The 24,400-nt window shown below is 35.2% G+C and overlaps 1 protein-coding gene across 1 annotated transcript; it reads left to right on the top strand.

Annotated features, from left to right (window-relative positions):
• The first annotated feature begins 3,566 nt into the window (after positions 1-3,566).
• Positions 3,567-22,751, top strand: LOC125659558 (PCI domain-containing protein 2-like). Its single transcript, XM_048891275.2, has 15 exons — positions 3,567-3,852; positions 5,563-5,604; positions 5,845-5,966; positions 7,637-7,702; positions 8,221-8,317; positions 8,870-8,973; positions 9,229-9,304; positions 9,388-9,482; positions 9,689-9,735; positions 9,881-9,981; positions 11,062-11,135; positions 15,111-15,236; positions 18,446-18,512; positions 20,441-20,497; positions 21,178-22,751. The coding sequence occupies exons 1-15, from the start codon at positions 3,817-3,819 to the stop codon at positions 21,265-21,267; spliced, it is 1,200 nt and encodes a 399-aa protein (XP_048747232.1). The 5' UTR covers positions 3,567-3,816; the 3' UTR covers positions 21,268-22,751.
• Positions 22,752-24,400: the final 1,649 nt, after the last annotated feature.

Raw genomic sequence — 24,400 nt, 5'->3', positions numbered from 1 at the left:
AGTTGTATCTCGAAACTGGCGTATTGTTTTAAGATTTTCAAGCACCACCAAAACTTCTCTACCACAGTGAGTTCACATCTGTAAGATGAAAATAATTGCGTAGTCATGTAGAGCAAGGAGGCCTTTACCAAAATTATAAATTTCATGATCTTTGGGGACAGAGGTTCAAACTCCCGGGTGGGGCCAACCTGGGTAAATAGTGTTTATGTGTGAAATATTTCATTAATTAACATCGTCTTCAATACTATTGGTGCTAATTATAAATTCTTATTAAATATGTATTTAAACGGAGCAATTATCCTTTACCAAAATTGTAAATGTCATGATCCAAGGAAAGGGATTTAGTTCCGGTTGGGACCAAAATTATCATATTGATCATATATACGTCATATAAAGTTTGTTTCTCAACATGGTGAAGCCTCATGCAGGACATTGTCTCTCATCCATATTTGTTATTTCCTTCAAACAGAAAATGTATTATATAGTTCTGCGAAAATAACGAATAACACGCGAGCTTCTCCTCCTGTCAGTGTTTCTGCTCATTTGATAGTCTCGTGCAACCAGATGCTCTACTTTTTCCGTAAATACCCGAAGAGCAGAGATTTACGGAGACAGCCGAGTGTCTGGTTGAACGAGACTACTCATTTGACATTGCAGACGGAATTCATGAAGCTTTTCAGTACTTCGATTTTTTTTTGATTTTTTGATTTTTTATTTTTTTGTCCTTTGGTAATATAGCATTTTGAACCTCCGTATCCAGGATATGACTGAGAACAAAAATAATTGATGCAGAACAAGTTTTTAATTTAAAGCCTTCAGAACTTACCTCAAAAGAAAACGGCTGTGCATGAGAAGATAATATCTCTTAGAGACATCATGATTGTCAACAAGTTCGAACGATATAGGCCTACTGTCTATTCTCAACACAATAAATATAATGTTTTAAAAATAGGATATCAGCCTCAAGCGGTCCATTGTGTGCGAGAAAGAACTGTGGATAAAGAACACCACAGAGTCGTCCACTTCTGCTTCATATTTAGATATTTTATTGAAAGAAGACATTATAACGGCAAACTGACAACTCAACTGTATGACAAACGGCATGATTTCAGCTTCTCCATCGTCAAATTCCCATATTTATGTAGCAATATTTCATTGTCACCTACATATGGTGTTTATATATCTCAACTGGTTCGATATGCAAGAGCTTGTTCTGCGTATAGTCAGTTTTAAATCGAGGTAAGCTACTGGCAAACAAGTTGATGGTACAGGTGTTTCAACAGTCTCGATTGAAGTCAGCATTTCGCAAATTCTATGGTCGTTTGGGTCAAATGCTGTCTGGCATGTTTCATACCGATTGTTAAGCCGTCCTTGGCACAGTGATTTTGACTACTAGTACGGATAACTCGGCCGTTTACCTGATCAGGATATAGGGGTCACGACGGGTGTGACCGATCGACAGGGTATGCTTACTCCGCGGGTATGTTAAGACAGGTCATGCTTCATTTATGCACGTAAACTGCATAATTTTTAAAATCTGTCTTACATAGAGAGAGGGAGCTACTAACTTTCAAAAACTATTTTGGTTGTTTACATGAGAACATTTTGTATCATAACAACATGACAGACATGCGCTTCCGTATGACGTCATTGCATGACTGTTATAAATAGATCACGGCGGTACCTTATATCGAAAATGTAAAAGTAACACATTATCCCAAGATTCAAATATTGGTCTAACTGGCGATAATGACGGTAAAATACCCATAGTATATCAGAATTACTGATAGAATCCTACCACTTTCAATAAGAAATAATTATTGAATATTTAAACACGAAACCATCTAGTTCATGTTTTACATTTTGCATGATGCTATGTAGTTTTCTTTAAAAGTTTTCTTAAGGTAGGTCCTTAGTCCTGGATTTTTGTGGTTTAGGTAGCATTTTTTTGTTTGGAATCAATAGATTAACATTCAGAATAATGAAAAAAGGCAAAACAGTTCAGGGTTTCCATATTAATTTTCATTACATGCACCACTAAAGTCATATACCCCGATGTAGATTTTTATGAAATTCATTGGAAACAGTTATTTATTGTTATTTTGATATAAAAACAACAAAATATTTTTTGAATTGCATTTATTTATCGGGAAACATGTCAATAACTAAAACACATGTCATTTTCAATATGTTCATCAAGTTTTAGAATAATATGTGGAAAATTATTGAATTAGCGTTCTTCCCCAAAATGTTAAAAAACAAACAAATGTGGACGCATTTTCCTTATAGCATGGTTTACATATCATTTTTTCTGTTTATATTAGTAGAGTTACATCTGTTATAGTTATTCATGGGAAAAAATCCATGCCTTTCCTTAATAATTTCAAATCTATAGCTTCCAGATTATGTATACCCCCATCAAAAACTGAAGTCTGGCACCATACAGTTGAGCTATTTAAATCACTCGGGATTAAAATTGTATGTAATTTCATGAAAAGACACAGATAATGATTCCTTATCACCTTGGTAAAATGTTTGTCAAAAATAAAGGAAATCTATCGCATTATGGACTTGATAAATAATTGAATGAAAACAGAGATATTGTCCTTGGATTCAATGTTTTGAAACATATCATTAACTATTCAAATATAACTAAGAAGTTTGAAATATTTTATGGCTAACAAGATTTTTTACAATAACTATTGAAATTTATGTTCCTATCATTAAATTATTGACTTTGCAACATCCTATGACGTCACACGAGTGTGGAACTACGTTAACAGACGATTCTATCAGTAATTGTCGTGTACATTAGTTTATGACCTTTCACACGGTGTATAAAAAGTCTCTAAAAGTATGCGGGCTAATGTGCTACTTTTGCAGTTTTATTTCAGTCTGTGACAGAGGAAAATCGGATCGACATGCTAAATGGAATGTTTTCTCCGTTAAACAAAGTTGTTAATGAATGATATCAACATAACTTCTTAATATCAATAAATTCTCGGCGTTTCACATATATATTCCATATATCCCATGTGATATATTTCAAACACTCTACATTTTGTCGATATTTGCATGTCACATATAAACAAATTCCTTGCATGTGTCAACGTCACTCGATGTATAGTCATGACGTCATCAGTTTACTTTCATATCGATCAGACAGAAATTACACAACAGCAGTATAGCATTTCGAAGTTCGTTGGATCTTAGTAGCTGCATGGTTTATTTTATGCATAAATAAAACTTAAATAAAAAAAAAAAATCGGAATTTAATATATATACATAGTGATATACTTATTTCAATTATGACGTCACATTGTTTCGCGGATTTTATCCCAGTAAAAATTTTCATAACCTGCCTTAACGTACCCGCGTCCTCCTATAGGCACCTGATCCCACCTCTGGTGTGTCCAGGGGTCCGTGTTTGCCCAACTATCTATTTTGTATTGCTTGTACAAGTTATGATATTGATCACTGTTCTTTATTTTTAACTTTCATATATATATCACTTCTTACTCAGGTGTTTTTAACACACACGCGTACGCGCTGGGGAGATCTCAATGTTTCTCCCAAATGCTCATTGTAAATAAAACAATGAATAACTTTTATTGTCGTATTTTGATTTGATATAAAAATGGAGGTTATCGTAATACATTCGAGGTTGTTTTTTTGTTTGTTTTTTTCCCGCTTGCTTATACATGCGAAGATATCGAAGAGTAAGTGATTGAATTATCTAATCCCTTTCCGACTTTTGTCATTTCCTGTTAATGTGAAAGTAGAGCGGGAAGATGGTCACGATGTAAAATTTTCGAAATGGCACAGTGGTCTTTAAATACTTATCTTCAGAATGTATGTATTCAAATGCGATAGCTACTAGTTTATATGGTTATATCTTCCTTAATAGAATAGAACGGGATGTATGTAGATCGATGCCATTTTCATTTAAATTAACTAGATCTACATTTTGATAATGAAATTTACCGGTTGGGAACACTTCCCCTGTAGCGAGACATTCTCGCTAAAACGCGATTATCCCTCTCTAGCGAGAATAAATTTATCCCGTACAACCGAGAAAAACACCCATCTCTTCGTGATTCACGTGAAAAGAAGAAAAAGTGCGCTAAAATGTCTGATACTTATGCAAATATATGAATCAAAACAGAGACATATAACAGAGCAAAACAAAAACACTCACGATGTGTATTGGATTTCAGACTGCTTCCCTCTTACGCAGCAACTTTGATATGCAATTTCATGACTATGTTGCCAATTTCATAGGAACAATTGGCATCATGTTGAGTGCATGTGTCGCACTTGTTCAGCGTTGCACGGGATTTGCCATTATTTTCAATAAAAACGCCAAAACACCTGTTTATGGTAATGTTTATTTCTCACTAAAGAGGGATGATCGCGTTTTAGCGAGAATATCTCGCTATAGGGGAAGCGTTCCCAACCTGATTTAGAGAACAAGCTCTGGGCCTATTGGTAGTTTATAGAGGGCGAAGCCCTTCACGGCCCAAAGGGTCGTGAGAGCGGATCTCTCCCTATACTTTAACACGTATATACATGTTTAAAAGGAAAATATAGAAAAGTAATGAAAAATCAAACCATACCTATGGAACTTGAAAATTTTGGTCCAAATGGCGTCGATTCGAATACAAGTGGGTGGGCATGTATTTCACCATTTTGGATCTTGTGTACCATCCAAAGTTAACGTTCTGAGATGTTGCGTATAATCTGTAATAGTATGTAAATCTTATTTTCTTAATCATGTATAATCACTTCTCGATTAACATATCGATTGTACGATGTCTCCTATGTTTGTAAAATTTGCTAAACACTGATGCCTAATATGACGTCACAATGCACTGTTTACATCAATTGTGTTATGTTTCCCGTGTTCAATGAATAGGCAGATCAAATGTCTAAAGTAAGGAAGCTTTGATAGAGCTCTGTCCCCACATGTTAGGTGCTACATATGTAACTTCGGGATGTGTCTTCTCCAGTTATGGATATATAGATTCTAATGCCAATGCTTTTTGTTTCGCCCTTAAAAACTGCCACACTGTAAGATATATCTGTGTGTGTTTTCGAATCAAAAATTCAAATAGAATAAAGGGGGCATTAACTGTAATTTTGTCAACCAAAACAATTCAATAAAGATTGTTTTATATTTTAGTAATAACACCAATATTTAATTATTTTAAACACTTTTTAACCTCCAAGCCGAGTCAATAATTCTTCATTATATACATGTATTTCTTTACACTAAAAGTGGTTAATATATGTAATGTAGTGTTATTAAGTTTCTCCTGTGTTTGTACAAAATAAATGTTTTTATTAATCATAAATTAATATTCCTATGCCATTGAGAGATTATGAAAAAAAAAGATTCGCAGCTGATACCCCTTTAAAGAACAAGCACATTGCACTAGTGTAATTAGTGGGTTTAGTTTTTTTTTTTGGGGGGGGGGGGGGGGGGGGGGTGTCTCTACATGGTGAGCACCATATTGTTGTCATGTCCGATCTGTTAATCTGCCTGTTATATTTCCATTGTAGCTGGATGATGCTGTTCAAGATAAAGATGGACTGAAAGCTGGTGTAAGTAGACAATATTAGGGCAGTCTCTAGTATGTCAGTCCCTACTTTGCATGACTAGGGTTAAAGTTAGGGTTAGACAGCATACATGTGGGCGTAGTCATGGGAACTGGCATACTATAGTATTGAATATTTAAGGCAGTATTTAATAAAGAAGTGGATGTGATTAACACTGTATTATTTGAAATTCTCGATTCTAAATCTCTAATTGTAATGACACTGGACATTGTTTATGGAATGCAGGATTTGCTGTCCTTTGAGCATCCACATGTGGCCAACCCCAGACTGCAGATAGACAGGCCTGAGTCAGCAGTCCAGAGAGTGTTCGACACTCCACTAGATGAACTTGTAGCAGCTCATATCAGGTACAAATGTAACTTACATATTTAATCATGATAATGGTGAACATTGATACTGTGATGTTGAAAATTGATTTATACCTTTTTCTGTTGTTCATGAAAAAGTAACGAGGTTTCTGTATTTTCAGCATATTATATCAATATATATATTTATTATATAGCTAATAAATAGTCTATTATAAAATCTGCGTAAAATCTAGAGAATGTTAGCGTTCAATATCTTGAGAATTTATTTAACGCTAACTTTGCATTGCGTAGATTGTATGGGCCCGAAACATTCCGAGTATGAGCGTTCAATATTGACGTTACCGTAACGACGTAAACAAGCCAAAATGGCAGACGACGGTCCTCCGAATCTGACAGAGCCGGTATTTGATATTTACTTAAGCAAAATGTTTTACTGTACATAAATTATGATGTCCCCATTTACAAAATTAGTTTGCTTCATGCATTAATGACGGGTTAAATATTGAACAGTTAAGAAATGCATGCTTGTTATTGCACACTTTCACCTTAGGTGCCAATATTGATGAATTCTCGTCTATTTTGGAGTAGTTTGAGTGAAAAGGGATATAATTTAACAACGAAACACTTTAGCTATATAATAAAAGGGTTATTGAACTTATATTGGTGAATATTGGCACTCATTGGCTGTCAAAATGCACTCATAAGCTCGTGCATTTTTACAGCCAACTCGTGCCAATATTCACCAATATAAGTTCAATAACCCTATAATATATATATAGAGAGAGAGTGTGTGTGTGTTTATAGAAAATATCGTCATTGGGTCTAAAGTTAGTAGTTGCTCAAAGAACCAGACATATATATAATAATTAAGACGTAGTACAGTCACGCAGGCACGTTCAAATGTCTGTTTGTCTCATGTTTTCTAAGAAATTCCTTAAAATGAAAATGATACCTTGCAGGGATTTTTTAGGGTATGTAGGGGGCCGAAATAAGGCCCCATTCCCAATGCTAAAAAGAAGGTATTTTCCCCAGTTTTTGCTATGAAATTCCCAAACCATGAAAACAAATCAAGCAGGGTAGCCTTATTGTTCATAAATCTCTTTCACATGCCTACAGATTACAATGTTTGCTTCAAAATTGTTAAGTAAACCTAATTTTTTGGCCTCTGTTTATTTAATTGAGGTAAGCTTTGACCAAATTGAAAGTCAGAAGAAGCCTTAATGCACTCGAGATTGGTTTTCTCCCCATTTCTTTGTGTGAAACAATTTTCCCAATTTCAAGCAAATGTCGCTATTTTTTCCAATTGGAAAGGCCCAGGCCCTTGAAATCAAGACCTTGAAAAAACCCTGCCTTGTAATCTTTCTTACAATTTGGGGGTTGGGGGGTTGGGTTTAATTCTGCATGTAGATGTCGGAGAGAGGCATATTTGACTCTATTCTATTGTCAGAGATGCAATACAGAAATCAAATACATGTAGTATGTATTTTCAAAATTAAAAAAATCCTAATCATTTTCAGTTACATCTATTTTCTCTTGTCATTCCTTGGACAAACAATTAGTCGACAAAATTTTAGCATTAGTTACTGGTTTGGCATCAAAATACTAAGGCTTAGTTTTAATCCCTATCAACTGAAAGTTTTAATATATTGATATATATATTTTTTAAAAATGAACAGTAAGGCTTACAGTGTGAACTTTCTTATTTGTAGGTGTTGTTGGGCAGTGGCAAATCATGATTTTATAGAAGGTTATGGATGCCAGGCAGTCGTGGTTCAATATCCTTTACAAACATTTTCTTTGCCATGCAGTGATTTTTCTACATTTTTGACAAGGGTCCTGTGCCTTTCAAATTGGGAAAAGTTGTCGACATTTCAGTCAAATTTGGAAAATCAATTTTATTGTAAATAAGTTTTAAAATCATATCAAACATTATATTATCTTTATTTTACACATCTAATTTTCTTTAACCTTCTAAAATTTTCAACTATTCTATCCAAATCATCATTCCCATGTCTTATGTATATAATTCACATCGAATGTTTACTTTTTTCGAATACGTTTTCCTTTCACAAATTTATTATTGGGGAAAATGCAAGCTTATTGGGGGGGGGGGGGGGGGGGGGATTGGCAATTTTTAGGTGGGGAAAGGTCGAAACTCAGACCCAAAATGGGCCTAAAAAAATCACTGCCATGTATAACATAATTGTATATTTTACTCTTCCTCGGTGAAACAACAAAATGTTATGTTGTTTGCCCACAATATATTACAATTTATGCCTTAACCTGAGTTTACAGCTTTCACAAAGTTCTTTCAAAGTCAGAAAGATGAAAACTGGTCACTACCCATCATGTTCGCAGTGTGTCTTGATCTTAGGTTATTTGCTAACTCTGTAAGTTTGTCACTATTTAAATGTTTGGTGTGGGATAAAACTCCATTCTTAAATTTACAAAGGAATATACAGATTTAAATGTCTGTAATGTAAAAGTGCACAAGAAAATCCATGTGTTTCATTTTTAGTGAAAACATCTTCATGATGGACTTGTGGAAATTACTGTCAAAGCAGCATGTACAACATTAGAAATTAAAAAATGGAGTATAAACTTTGATATAAAACCAAGCAGTTCAAGAATAAGATCATGCAATGGTGTAGAATTTTGATATTTTCATTTCTGTCTTTAAAGTGATTTGTGACAAAATTTTAGAATTTATTACATACCTGTAGATTACTTGATTTATGTTACTTACATTAAAATTCATTGTATACCTGGTGTCCTGTATCATTGATTACAGTGATAATGAGAAGCTAGAATCTCACAATATATCACAAGTTTACATCTTAAATAAATACTAGTGACGAATAATGATTATTAGTTGTAATCCTAATATCATACATTTTAAATATAATTGTGTATTGATTACTAGATTTATGCATTTTAAACAGGCAGATACTCAGGCACAGAGAAAGGGTAAGGGGAAGGCAGGAGAGCGATTGGAGAAAGCTGCCGAACTTCTGATGGGCTGCTTTAGAGTCTGTGCCTCGGACAAGTGAGAGATTCTGTTATGTTTTAAAATACAGTAAAGCACAGTTACAACAAGTATGTTTATAATGAATTATAGCAATATATGGAAAAAATGAAACGGTAATATGAATTACACTAACAGTGAATGACTTTTGTCATGGGCACTTTATTATAATGGTGTTTTACTGTGCAAAGAAAGACATTGAACGTGTGACTTTAGTTTTTTAAATGCTATATTATTTTAACTTACCTTTTATATTCTGTCCAACTTCCTTTTCAGTCGAGCCTCTGTGGAAGACACAAAGAAATGGGGAATGTTGAATCTTGTTAATCAGCTGTTTAAAATTTACTTCAAGGTACTTGAGTCACTGCACTGTATATTTCGGAGTCTTATATTTGAAAATAAAGTTGTCATATTGTACATGCTATTCTTTTGTAGATTAATAAGCTGCACCTTTGTAAACCCTTGATCCGTGCCATCGACAGTTTACCATTGAAAGAAAGATTTCCTCTAGCTCAACAAGTCACTTTTAGGTTAATATACATGTTTTATTAGAATCATACTATATTCATTTCAGATGTCAGGTTACCATAATGAATAGGAATTTTTATAAGAATGTTTATGAAATGTATCATCTACATGGTTTTTTTTTTTAAATTGTATAAAGCAGAAAATGGTTGCCCAAGGCAAAAGTATGTGTTGTTCAACATTTTGATTTGTTTTTAAAATTTCATTTAAGATATTATGTAGGAAGGAAGGCCATGTTTGACAGTGACTTTAAAAGTGGTGAGTTTTAATTTAATATGTCATATTCTTTGACAGTCTGTAAACATTAATTAAAATAGAAATTAATTCTTTGTATGATATATACACATGCAGTCACTCTACATATACACTTAATTTGTTTTTGATTTATATGTATGTATTGCAGCTGATGAATTCTTGACCTTTGCTTTCACAAGATGTCACAAATCAAGTACAAAGAATAAAAGAATGACTCTCATTTACTTACTGCCTGTCAAAATGTTATTGGTAAACCAAATTATAAATCCTTATGAGGTTATCTCAATGAATTATTATACCCCCCGCAACAAGTTGTGGGGGGGGGGGGTATACTGGAATCAGGTTGTCCGTCCGTCCGTCTGTAGATGCAATGGTTTCCAGACTCTAAAGCATTATCCTTTCCACCTACCGTCACTATATCATATATATGGACTACCCATGAGATGAAGAGGTTCCCTATCGATTTTGGGGTCAAAAGGTCAAAGGTCAAGCGCACTGGACATCGAAGTAGCAATATGGTTTCCGGGCTCTAAAACGTTATCCTTTCCACCTACAGTCACCATATCATACACATGGACTACCCATGGGATGAAGATGTTCCCTATCGATTTTGGGGTCAAAAGGTCAAAGGTCATGCGCACTGGACATCGAAGTAGCAATATGGTTTCTGGGCTCTAAAGCGTTATCCTTTCCACCTACAGTCACCATATTGTACATATGGACTACCCATGGAATGAAGATGTTCCCTATCGATTTTGGGGTCAAAAGGTCAAAGGTCAAGCACACTGGACATCGAAGTAGCAATATGGTTTCCGGGCTCTAAAACGTTATCCTTTCCACCTACAGTCACCATATCATACATATGGACTACCCATGGGATGAAGATGTTCCCTATCGATTTTGGGGTCAAAAGGTCAAAGGTCATGCGCACTGGACATCGAAGTAGCAATATGGTTTCTGGGCTCTAAAGCGTTATCCTTTCCACCTATAGTCACCATATTGTACATATGGACTACCCATGGGATGAAGATGTTCCCTATCGATTTTGGGGTCAAAAGGTCAAAGGTCAAGCGCACTGGACATCGAAGTAGCAATATGGTTCGGTTTGTCATGCCATTTGTTTTTTACACTCAGAAAAGAGGTAGTTTATACCTATTACCAACACCCTTTGGGAGATTGGGGTAAGCGGGGGGGTATTCTTAGTGAGCATTGCTCACAGTACCTCTTGTTGTGAATATTTTTCAAACAACAATGATTTTTCATAATTTATGATGATACATGTATTGTTATATCTTAGATTCTGAAATTTTATTAAATACACATTTTCAGGGATACATGCCTTCACAGAGAGTGTTGAGGAAATATGATCTTTTACAGTTTGCTGAAGTTGCTCAAGCTGTCAGGTAGATATTTAGTGTGTGGCTTTTGTAAAGGTTTTCTGCTATGCTAACTACTGCTACATGTATCTTTGTCCCATGAGCGCATATATACGATCTTCCATGATTAGTGGTTTGATATGATTTATATTCAACGAGTTGAGTGTTTTCTATCCCCGATCCTTGGTGAGATTCTTTTTATCACATGTTTACAACTCTCCCCCCGCCCCCTTTTCTCCTGGTTATTAGTCCCCCTACCGGCGAAGTCGAAGGGGACTTTAGGTTTGCGCTCCATCCGTCTGTCCGTCAATCCTGCAAATCAGTTTTCCAGGCTTTTTTTTTTTATGTGCTTTTAGATATTCATTTGATATTTGGTACATTGCTTTAGCATAACAAATTACAAATCAAGTTCGAATTTCGTCTCAGTCCATTGATTTTTCACTAAGTTATGGCCCTTGGACTTAGAAAAATAGCGTGAATTATTAGTTTTCCAGACTTTTTATTGACTTGCTTGCAGATATTCATTTGATATTTGGTACATGGCTTTGCCATAACAAGTTACAGATCAAGTTCGAGTTTTGTCTCGGTTCGTTGATTTTTCACTAAGTTACGGCCCTTGGACTTTGAAAAATAGCATGAATTATTAGTTTTCCGAACGTTTTTTTTATGTGCTTATGGATATTCATTTGATATTTGGTACATGGCTTTGCCATAACAAGTTACAGATCAAGTTCGAATTTCATCTCGGTCCGTTGATTTTTCACTAAGTTATGGTCCTTGAACTTAGAAAAATAGCATGAATTATTAGCTTTCCGAACTTTTTTTGGTTGTGCTTGCAGATATTCATTTGATATCTAGTACATTGCTTTAGCATAATAAGTTACAGATCAAGATCGAATTTCATCTCGGTCCATTGATTTTTAGCTCACCTGAGCTGAAAGCTCAAGTGAGCTTTTCTGATCACCCGTATTCTGGCGTCCGTCCGTCTGTCTGTCTGTAAACTTTTCACATTTTCAACTTCTTCTCAACAACCACTGGGCCAATTTCAACCAAAGTTGGCACAAAACATCCTTAGGTAAAGGGAATTCTAAATTGTTAAAATAAAGGGCCAGGCCACCTTCCAAGGGGAGATAATCAAGAAAAGGTAAAAATAGGGTAGGGTCATTAAAAAATCTTCTTCTCAAGAACCACTGGGCCAGAAAAGATGAAATTTATAGATAAGCTTTATTAGGTAGTGCAGATTCTAAATTGTTAAAATCATGGCCCCCGGGGGTCGGATGGGGCCACAATAGGGGATCAAAGTTGTACATACAAATATATAGGGAAAATCTTTAAAAATCTTCTTCTCAAGAACCACTGAGCCAGAAAAACTGAGATTTATATGAAAGCTTCCTTATATAATGCAGATTCTAAATTGTTAAAATCATGGACCCGGGGGTCGGATGGGGCCACAATAGGGGATCAAAGTTGTACATACAAATATATAGGGAAAATCTTTAAAAATCTTCTTCTCAAGAACCACTGAGCCAGAAAAGCTGAGATTTATATGAAAACTTCCTTATATAATGCAGATTCTAAATTGTTAAAATCATGGCCCCCGGGGGTCGGATGGGGCCACAATAGGGGATCAAAGTTTTACATACAAGTATATAGGAAAAATCTTTAAAAATCGTCTTCCCAAGAACCACTGAGCCAGGAAAGCTGAGATTTATATGAAAGCTTCCTGATATAGTACAGATTCTAAATTGTTAAAATCATGGCCCCCGGGGATCGGATGGGGCCACAATAGGGGGTCAGTTTTTTTTGTTTTGTTTTTTTTCGTTTTTTTTTTTTTATATAGTGCAGATTCAAGTTTGTTAAAATCATGGACCCCGGGGATTGGATGGGGCCTCAAGGGGGGCATCAAAGTTTTACATACAAATCTATAGGAAAAATCTTTTAAAATCTTCTTCTCAAGAACCAGAGCCAGAAAAGCTGAGATTTATATGAAAGCTTCCTGATATAGTGCAGATTATAGATTGTTAAGATCATGGCCCCCGGGGGTCGGATGGGGCCACAATTGGGGGTCAAAGTTTTACATACAAATATATAGGAAAAATCTTTAAAAATCGTCTTCCCAGAACCACTAAGCCAGAAAAGCTGAGATTTATATGAAAGCTTTCTGATATAGTGCAGATTCAGGTTTGTTAAAATCATGCCCCCCTGGGGTAGGATGGGGCCACAATAGGGGATCAAAGTTTTACATACAAATATATAGGGAAAATCTTTAAAAATCTTCTTCTCTAGAACCATTGGGCCAAAGAAGTTCACATTTACATGAAAGCTTTCTGACATAGTGTAGATTCAAGTTTGCAAAAACCATGGCCTCCAGGGGTAGGTTTGGGGCCATAATAGGGACTACGGTTTTACATGCAAATAGATATGGAAAATCTTCTGATATGGACCAAGGTGACTCAGGTGAGCGATGTGGCCCATGGGCCTCTTGTTCATTAAGTTATGGCCCTTGGACTTTGAAAAATAGCATGAATTATGTTTTCCTGACGTTTTTTTAATGTGCTTGCAGATATTCATTTGATATTTGGTACATTGCTTTGCCATAACAAGTTACAGATCAAATTCGAGTTTCTTCTCGGTCCGTTGATTTTTCACTAAGTTATGGTCCTTGGACTTAGAAAAATGGCATGAATTATCAGTTTTCCGAAAAAAAATTTATGTGCTGGCAGATATTCATTTGATATTCAGTACATCATAATGATTGCTTTGCCATAACAAGTTACAGATTGATTTTGAAGTTTTCCTTGTCTAGTCTTTGTACCTAAATTGTAGCTAATTTCCAACCATTCCTACATGTATTTTGGTTTCCCAATCTTCCCTTTTACCATAACCTTGGTCTCATAATGAACTTTAAATATTGTTGCGGTCCAATAATTTTTGCCTCCGGTAGGGGACTATGTATTGCTATTTCGTATGCAAACTGCCCATCCATCCGGTAATTAAATCTGTGTGGAAATTTAAATGGCTTGCATTGGCCATGGTTACCATTAATGGAGGTGTCGATACACTGGACATGTTACAGATGATATCTTGCTTGGTAGGTGTTAATTAGGCAACAAAGATTATTCGTTTTAGCACTGAATGAGGTGTAATACATGTAAATGAATGTTTCTTTCGAGACAATAATTTTGAGATGTGAAAGTAAGACAAGAGTTTTGATGGTTAAGAAAAGTGTTAATTTGAGCTTAGTATCACAAAATGCAAATTAAACCTGAATAGCTCAACAGAAGAATTCAGTATGTGGCACTGAATAATGTGTAGTGTAGATAGACTTCCTCCAGATACATGTATGTCATCTCATGGTCTTCTCTCTTGTCAGGAGACTCACAGTTTCAAAAGTATTCCTGACTATCTGTACACACTTAAAATCTCAAGTTGTGCAGGTGTTTGGCACCTTTGATTTTCACCCCCCCCCCCCCTAAAAAAAAAAAAACAACAACCAATGTTGAAGTTACTGTGGCATGTTTATCTCTTTGAATTTTACTGACATAGTAGCAGACTAGCTAGCATTAATAGAATTAGTCATGCCCCAGTACACGTCATGATATGGGTAATTGACGTCACATTGCTGTGTGATTCATTGATTGTTTAGGATGCCTGGTCAGCTGATAAAGTATTCATTTGCAATTAATTTTCGTAAAACTAGATATACACTGTATTTATGAGAAAATGTTAAAATAATTAAAATGTTTATTACGGAAAAAAATCATTGGCTCTATGGACAACTGATATTGAATTATTAGACAATATTACATGAACTTGAAGCACTTCCATCATATTATATTAGGTCTGAAATAATCTATGAAAAAATTGTTTGCATGATATATGCATGTCTGAAATTAGTTTGGAAATATTGTAGAAATCTCAGGTACTTTCAAAAGTTAACATGTCTGTTGAAACTACTGTGACATTTTTCCACTTCAAATGATGTTTTATTCAATATTTCAGTTCCGGAAATCTCCTGTCTCTGAATAATGCATTGGAGAAAAATGAAGCCTTTTTCATCAAATGTGGAATCTACCTCATCCTAGAAAAACTCAAGATCATCACGTATCGCAATCTCTTTAAGAAAGTGTAAGCAATGTTTTGTGTGTTTGAAGAGTTACATTTTATTGCTGTGACAATAGCTTAGGGATATAAACTAATATTCACTATTGTAAATATTCTTTCAGAAATAAACCTTTTCATTATAAATATCAAACTATAATTTTGTAATTGTTAAATGTGTTTCACATATTCAGATAGAAACCAAAAGAAATATTTCAGTAAACCAGTCTCCCCTTTAAACTGGCCATTTTCTTCTGTCTGACTACTGGATGCATTGAGGAGTTTCACTGTTCTGATCAAAAAGATATATTGTAAATATGGTGAAACCTGTCTTGATATGCTGAGGGAGAAACTTATTTGCATCTGACAGGCATACATGCCAACTTTTGAAAATCCCCATGGGGGATTTTGCGCGCGACGACCTTTTTTCAACGCTCAAAATTCACGACATTTTACCATGAAAATAAATATTTGTCTTTTCAAATAAAATATCAATCTAATCATTATACATGTATCATACATTAACACAACATCAAGTGTGTTCGACCATTAACTTTAACAAAACTATATAAAAAAAAAAACACTTTGAAAGATATACATAAGTATTTTATTAAAATCATCTATTCAGCAAAAAATCCTCTCCAACAAGTCACATACATACAGGGTGTCCCAAAACATGCGTTACACTTTTAATCATCTATAACTTTATCAAAACAAAAGCAATTACAAAGATATTTTGTCAACATCTAGTGTATTAATATAAATTTTATTTGACAAAATTTCGGGAAATTCTGTTAAATAGTCAGTTAATTATGACGTCATAATGACGTCATCCCATTTTCAAGATGGAACCTTCATGTGAACAGGTGGCAGAAATTGTCAAACTTTACTATGAGTATAAATCTGCTACTTTAGTCATTAGAACCATGAGAAAACAACATCCTGGAATAAAAGTGCTCAACAGAATGCTAATTTACAGACTTGTGAGGAAGTTTGAATTTAAAGGCACCACAAATGACACAAGACGCAATTCTGGTATTGGGAGACCAAGGAGTGCCCGTACCAAAGAGAACATTGATGCCATTGATAGAGTTATTACTGAAACTCCACAAAAATCAGTTAAACGGGTATTGCATGAACTGAATGGCACCGTTAGCAAATCTAGTATTCATAGAATGCTCAAATTTGATTTAAAATTGATTCCATACAAGATAAGTGTGATGCAGCATTTAAAAGAGACAGACATTAGAAGTCGTTTAGAGTTTGCCCATTGGATTTTAAGTGGACCCGACTCTGAAAATTTTACAGATGCCATATGGTTTTCCGATGAGGCCCACTTCCATCTTAATAATGTTGTCAATAAACAGAATTTTAGATTCTGGGGTTCGGCGAAACCCAATTTTTATGTGGAAAAACCTCTTCACTGTGAGAAAGTTACTGTATGGGCTGCATTAAATTCAAGCGGAATAATTGGCCCTTTTTTCTTCGAAGACACCGAAGGCACTGCATCAGTGATGGTAAATTCTGAACGATACTTAAAGTTAATAAAATCAAAATTTCTACCAGCTCTTAGACGAAAAGTTGTAAATTTCGATAATGTGTGGTTTCAACAGGACGGTGCTACGCCACACACTGCAGGTTGTGTTCTTCAGTGGCTTGACAACACGTTTGGTGATCAATACATTTCTTATCGTACCACAAATGTTTGGCCTCCGCACTCCCTCGATCTGAACCCCTTGATTTCTTCTTGTGGGGTTATCTAAAAGACAGAGTGTACTCTCCTTCCCCACAAACAACAAAAGACTTAAAAACAGCAATTACACGAGAAATAAGATCAATCTCTGTTGATACATGTAAAGCTGTGGTAAAAAAAACTTCAGAAATCGTGTTCAAATAATGTTAAATTTTATAACAGTTTAAAAGTGTAACATATGTTTTGGATCACCCTGTAATATCAAATAATACTTAAAGTTGCATCCTTTTACACCATATACACATTGGCTGGTCTATATATCAAAATTTAAATTAAAGCACATGCATTTAGGTACGACTACATCTTGGTTGTCTGTAAACATGGGCTTGCAGAGTCTGGTGGAACAATCTGCATTGCAACCAGAAAAGGAGTGATCTGCCCTGCTATGAAGTTTGCGAACAAAACCTTTGCACCCATGACATCTGAAATAATTTCCAGGGAAAAAAAACACATCAAAATATACGTTTTACTTGTAAATTAAGGCTACTTGCTAATATAAAATTCAGTACAGACTTGTGCGAATTACGCATCACAAAGTATATTGAATACTACACTATGTAATACATCGCTATAGACAGATAGATTCGGATAGCCTATATTAACATATATTTGACGTACCTTATTGCATATTTTGGATGCTGTCAGCGAGAGGCAAAAATCGGGAATGTCTGATTGTTTGGTGGTGACACTATTATCGTTGTCATTCACGTTTGTGTAAAGGATATGTCAATTTGAAATCCGTCTTCCCGATTAATTACTATCAAAACATGCTTCGCACTGTCCAATAAGCACCCCGACACAGGCAGACCAGGTAAATTACATCACCCCGATACCATGCGACACAGGTAAACAGCAATGGCTGACTATTGTCCCGATTTTCTGATTGGCCAGTTCAGAAATGACGCGGGATTTCAAATTCCAGTTGGAAATGGGGGTTTGTTGTCGTAAAGTGGGAGATATTTTTAGAAAATCGGGATTTCAGGGTATTTTTGCAATCCCGATCGGGATATCGGGATTTGCCTTTTCAACTTCTTCAAATCGGGAAAGTTGGCATGTATGGACAGGTTAGACAGGATGTTGAATTGCACAGTGCAAAAAATATGGAAAAGGGATAATTAGGAATGAAGATAGAGTCGGAATTCACAGTGAAACACGGATGTCAGATTAGACAGGTTTAACTGTTCCTGTATGAGAAACTACGGTCTAGTTTTTGGGTTATGTGGGGAGGATACCTTGATTGAACATCAGATGACTCTGTAATTGGCTTCTGTCATCTTATGAAAATTATCACACGCTAAAACTAGCATCACTCCATATAGGGTAAAAGCTTGACATTTTTCTTAAAGAAGAAGTGAAGCAATTCAATATATTATTGAATGAAAAAATAGTATGTGTTCCAAAATGTTTAATGTTAAATTTAGGTATAAGATATGATAATTTTGAATATTGACTTGTTGACAGTTGTGTTTAAACTTGCTTTCAGACATCTCATCCTAAATACCCACCAGTTATCCATTGATTCATTTACTGCAGCACTAAGGATGATGAAGGTTGGTATTGTTGTCTGGCACGCTGTAACATACACTGTAACACACACACACACGTATTCATTTTTAGCTCACCTGAACCGAAGGTTCAAGTGAGCTATTCTGATCACATTTTGTCCGGCGTCCGTCTGTCTGTCTGTCCGTCTGTAAACTTTTCACATTTTCGACTTCTTCTCCAGAACCACTGGGCCAATTTCAACCTAACTTGGCCAAAAGCATCTTTGGGTGAAGGGCTTTCAAGGTTGTTCAAATGAAGGGCCATGTCCCTTTCAAAGGGGAGATAATCACAAAAATGCAAAAATAGGGTGGGGTCATTTAAAAATCTTCTTCTCAAGAACCACTGGGCCAGAAGAGCTGAAATTTACCTGAAAGCTTCCTGACATATTGCAGATTCAAGTTTGTTCAAATCATGGCCCCCGGTGGTAGGATGGGGCCACAAGGGGGGATCAGAGTTTTACATACAAATATATAGGGAAAAACTTTAAAAATCTTCTTCTCAAGAACCGCTAAGCCAGAAAAGCTGAGATTTACATGAAAGCTTCCTGACATAATGCAGATTCAAGTTTGTTCAAATCATGGGCCCCTGGGGTTGGATGGGGCCACAATAGGGGATCAAAGTTTTACATACAAATATATAGGAAAAATCTTTAAAAATCTTCTTCTCAAGAACCACTAAGCCAGAAAAGCTGATTTTTACATGAAAACTTTCTGACATAGTGCAGATTCAAGTTTGTTCAAATCATGGCCCCCGGGGATAAGATGGGGCCCCAAGGGGGGGATCAAAGTTTTACACACAAATATATAGGGAAAAACTTTAAAAATCTTCTTCTCAAGAACCACTAAGCCAGAAAAGCTGAGATTTACATGAAAGCTTCCTGACATAATGCAGATTCAAGTTTGTTCAAATCATGGGCCCCTGGGGTTGGATGGGGCCACAATAGGGGATCAAAGTTTTACATACAAATATGTAGGAAAAATCTTCTTCTCAAGAACCACTAAGCCAGAAAAGCTGATTTTTACATGAAAGCTTCCTGACATAATGCAGATTCAAGTTTGTTCAAATCATGGGCTCCGGGGGTTGGATGGGGCCACAATAGGGGATCAAAGTTTTACATACAAATATATAGGAAAAATCTTCTTCTCAAGAACCACTGAGCCAGAAAAGCTGATTTTTACATGAAAACTTTCTGACATAGTGCAGATTCAAGTTTCTTCAAATCATGGGCTCCGGGGGTTGGATGGGGCCACAAGGGGGATCAAAGTTTTACATACAAATATATAGTTAAAATCTTTTTCTCAATAACCACTGAGTCAGAAAAGCTGATATTTACAAGAAAACTTTCTGACATAGTGCAGATTCAAGTTTGTTCAAATCATGGTCCCCGGGGGGTAGGATGGGGCCACAAGTGGGGGGGGGGTGTCAAAGTTTTACATACAAATATAGAAAAAAGCTTTAAAAGAACCATTGGGCCAAAGAAGTTGACATTTACATGAAAACTTTCTGACATAGTGTAGATTCAAGTTTGCAAAGGGTAGTTTGGGCCATAATAGGGACCAAGGTTTTACATGCAAATATATATGGAAAGTCTTCAGATATGGGCCAAGGTGACTCAGGTGAGCGATGTGGCCCATGGGCCTCTTGTTTTTTTAATTTTGGAGGTGGGATTATCATAAAACTTAAACCACTTTTAAACTTCATTTTTGTACATGTATCTGTTGCATATTTATTCATTTGACATTTAAAGGCTGGAGTAAACTTTATAGAGTACCTTAATTGATATCTTTTTTTTTTTTTTTTTTTTTTTTTTTTTTTTAGATTTTGTATATTTGGATTTATAATTTTCATGTTATTGAGATTAGAATTTCTTATTATTTTAATACTATGAATCTATTCATTTATCAACAGTTTTTTTATCTCTTCCTTTTTTTAGGTAGAAGATATCGACAATGATGAGACTGCATGTATAATTGCCAATTTGATATATGAGGTAAGAATTTTCTAAACAAAAAAGTGTACATCCAAATATGGTACTTTTGTACATTTTGCATCTCTCTAAAGAGGCATGGACACAATTTTGGTACAAAAAATTACTTTGATACTTAATTTATGATGTTATTCTGTTTAATTCACGTAAGGCATTGTAACAAACTTAAATTTCAAAAACTGCCGCAAAAATTTATTTGAGACATCTAAACTTTTCATTTTCAAAACAAGGCATGAGGTCTGGCTGCGTGACTCATGATCCAAAGTTGACGGCTTCGGTAATAAAAGCTTTTACAGCAAAACATTTCTGTTCTTTCATCTTTATGCTTGCTCCTTAAATTGAAATTGATTTATCATTAACATGTCGAAATGTTGAATATCTTTTAGAAATCTTTGTGTTTTTACCTCCACCCATAGTGTCCTGGCTATGACAAGCATGTTGCCAAACACAGTTTTGGAAGCCAGATTTTATATATTAAATGCAAAGTATATCTTGTATAAAAATATTTTTAATTCACCTAAACTGTCAATTTCAATCGATCAAAATTCGTGTCAGTGCCTCTTTGATGTCCACTTTCGTCCTAATTGTTGATTTGTTGCCTCAGTTTCACAAAATCTGTAATTCTTTGACTACCCTTCAGACTTTTTAATTTTTTTTTTAAACTTATCTTGTTTTCTTCACAGAACAAAATTAAGGGCTACATATCCCATCAGCACCAGAAATTAGTGGTCAGTAAACAGAACGCTTTTCCTAAGCTCTCAACTGTGTTGTGAAGTAAAACATGCCAGTGACCAAACTTGAAATCTTGGATAGAAAATTGAAATCTTGGATGGGATTATTTCAGCCTGTGCTGGATAGAAGGAACAAAACTATTAGTTTAGGTCACCCGAGTGACGATTGCTATTGGTCTGCCTCCGTCGTCTGTCGTGCGTCCTCCATCATGCATTAACAATTGAATATTTTTTAAAAAAAATTTGATACATGTACTACCATTCCAGTGCTTTTCAAATTTTTTGGTGTAAAGCATTTCTTGGACAAGGGGGTCATGTATTGTAAATTTCAAGACTCTTGCATCCCAAGAACCTTGGGGGGGCAGGGCAAAACTGCCAAAAATGACCAATTTTTAAAAATCTTGTCAACAACCATGCATCTGCAAGAAAAAGTAAATGCATAGTCATGTAGAGCTACAACTGTAAATTTCATGATCTGAGGGGTAGGGGTGGAGCCAGAATTATAGTGATTATTGCCATCATTTAAAAAAACTACTTTTTTAAATTTTGCTGATACATGTACTGTATATAAACTAAATACATATTTTGGAAAAGGACATACTGAATTTCGCAGACTCGGGGCTCTGACTCTAGGGCAGGTTTAATATAGGCATATAGTGTTAATATACATACATGTATTATGTATTTAGTCTTTCATCAGTATGGACACTTTCATGGGCATTTGTGATCTTGTTTAATACTTTTGCTGAATATTAGAATTAAACTTAGATATGCAGAACAGGAGAATTGTTACAGATTTCTTAGCCCTTGGGACTAGCAATACTTTTAACTAATACTCAGGTGACTGATAAGGCCTGTGGGCCTCTTGTTATGAAGATGGCTTTCTCTAAGGTGATGGATTCAAAAGGCATATTCCTGACTTAAAAGGTTGAAGCTTGCTCAAATGAAATGAGTAGTCCAGAAGCAGCTATTTTTGAAGTTCTAATTAAAGGGACTGGTTCATGATTTTTGATAAAACTATTTTTCATTTTTTTATGGTAAACATTAAAAATATAACTCATTTAATATTGACAGCCAAAATTTTGACCTTCTGAATGCAAGAATTAAAGCAATATTTTAGCCATAAATCTGTGTTATGTAAACAAAGACTCAAGTCTTTTTATGTATACAATATTGATTTTGTAATATAAAACATCTTTATTTTGCATAGTCACAAATTTTAACTTTTAGATGACACATTTACCCCAAAAATGCTTGAAATGTGAAAGATATAATAAACTTAGATCGATATCCATTTCTTTTGAAAATTTTATAAACAATAACATACCGTAATCTTTGTTTACAAAACAAATAATAAACTCTCTAAAATGAGCTTCTTTGATAATGTATAACATTAATTTATATGTCAACTCTTTTAAACACATTAGACAGTAGATTTTGATCATTAAAAGTGAAAAAGAAAATTTTGGGGAAAATCGTGAATCAGTCCCTTTAAGAAACAGAATCGGAATAAATCTGTCATTATAGTATTTTAGTTGTTTTCTGTGTTTATAGCTGTTCAATCAGGCGACTATCAAATGCTTGAGTATGGAATCAGGGTTTGTCATCAGAAGCACGAGAGTTGTTGTCATCAGAAGTGAGGGTTGTTGTCATCAAAAGCACGAGAGTTGTCATCAGAAGTGAGGGTTGTTGTCATCAAAAGCACGAGAGTTGTCATCAGAACTGAGGGTTGTTGTCATCAAAAGCACGAGAGTTGTCATCAGAACTGAGGGTTGTTGTCATCAGAAGCACGAGTTATTTTCAGCAGAAGTTTGAGAGAAATTTTGAACAGATTTGTAAGAGTTATTTTCATCGGAAGCGTGATACTTTCATTAGAAGCGTGAGAGATATTATCAAAAGCATGAGAGTTATTTTTATCTGTAAGTGCGAGAGCTATTTTCATCAGAAGTGTGAGAGTTATTGTCATCAGAAGCGTGAGTTAGTTTCATCTGAAGCATGAAAGTTATTTTCATCGGAGGTGTCAGTTACTTTCATCAGAAGCATGAAAATTATTTTCATCTGCAAGTGTGAGAGTTATTTTCATTCGAAGCCTTTGGCGTGAGAATTATTCTCATCAGAAGCGCAAGAATTGTCATTAAAACATCTTTGCAAACCAAGTGTCCAATTCGCTCACTCATGAGATGAGAGTAAGTGAGCCGGAATCTTGGCTTGCGAAAATGGCATTAGAAATGCAAAAGTTGTCATCAGAAGCGCGAGGATTGTTACCATCAAATGCAAGGGAGTTGTCATTAGAACTGCAATAGTTGTCACATTGACTTGCAAAAGAAGTCATCATAGTTTTAAGAGTTGCCATTAAAAGCGTAAAAGTTCTCTTCAGAAGCACGAAAGTTGAAGTAATCAGATATGTGAAAATTGGGTAATTTGTGATTCTTTTCATTGTCACCCTGAAATACGATGATTATTATCCTGCTTTCATTTCTATATATGTGAAAACAGGAATTGATATCAATAAGCGTGGGAGTTTGAGAGCCGAAAGAGCTGGAAATAGACGTATTTTTATATACATGTATATTATATACAGTATATAACGAACTTGGCATTAATTCTACTTTTGGTAATCTTACTTATACTCAAACTGCCCTTTCGAAAGAAGAAATTCTTCAAAACCATGCTTCAGTTCTAGATACATGTAATATCCTAGTCAATGGGTCGGATGAATATGAGTTACCGTCCTAAACTACATAAAAACCCTTACAAACATACATTGCTGGATCCAGTAAGTGCTCTACCAAGTCCCTATCTTTGCTCCTCACGAAAATATTAACAGCTGTGAAGGAGAAACTTCAAGCTTACTGTGCGACTACATATGCCAGAAGTGGTGTTAATCAAATGTGGATTCTAAACAATTCTAAAGAACTTTTAGTAAACTTCAAATAGCAAAACTTTTCCCAAATCCATAACATCAAAACCTATGCCTTTTCAACACGTTATACGACCATTCCTCACGATTAATTAAAGACTAGACTTTTTGACATCATAGACAGTTGCTTCTTCGGCAAAAACGGAAATGTTCATATCTAGTGATCAGTCATCCAAAAAATTACCTTGATAAACACCACTCTGATTCCACGCACAAGTACTTTGAAGTTGAAATAAAAAATAAGCTAGAGTTCCT

This window comes from Ostrea edulis, chromosome 9, assembly GCF_947568905.1.
Source record: "Ostrea edulis chromosome 9, xbOstEdul1.1, whole genome shotgun sequence".
Taxonomy (NCBI): Eukaryota; Metazoa; Mollusca; class Bivalvia; order Ostreida; family Ostreidae; genus Ostrea; species Ostrea edulis.
Note: the sequence above shows the minus strand (reverse complement) of the source record. Positions and strands in the feature narration are given on the sequence as shown.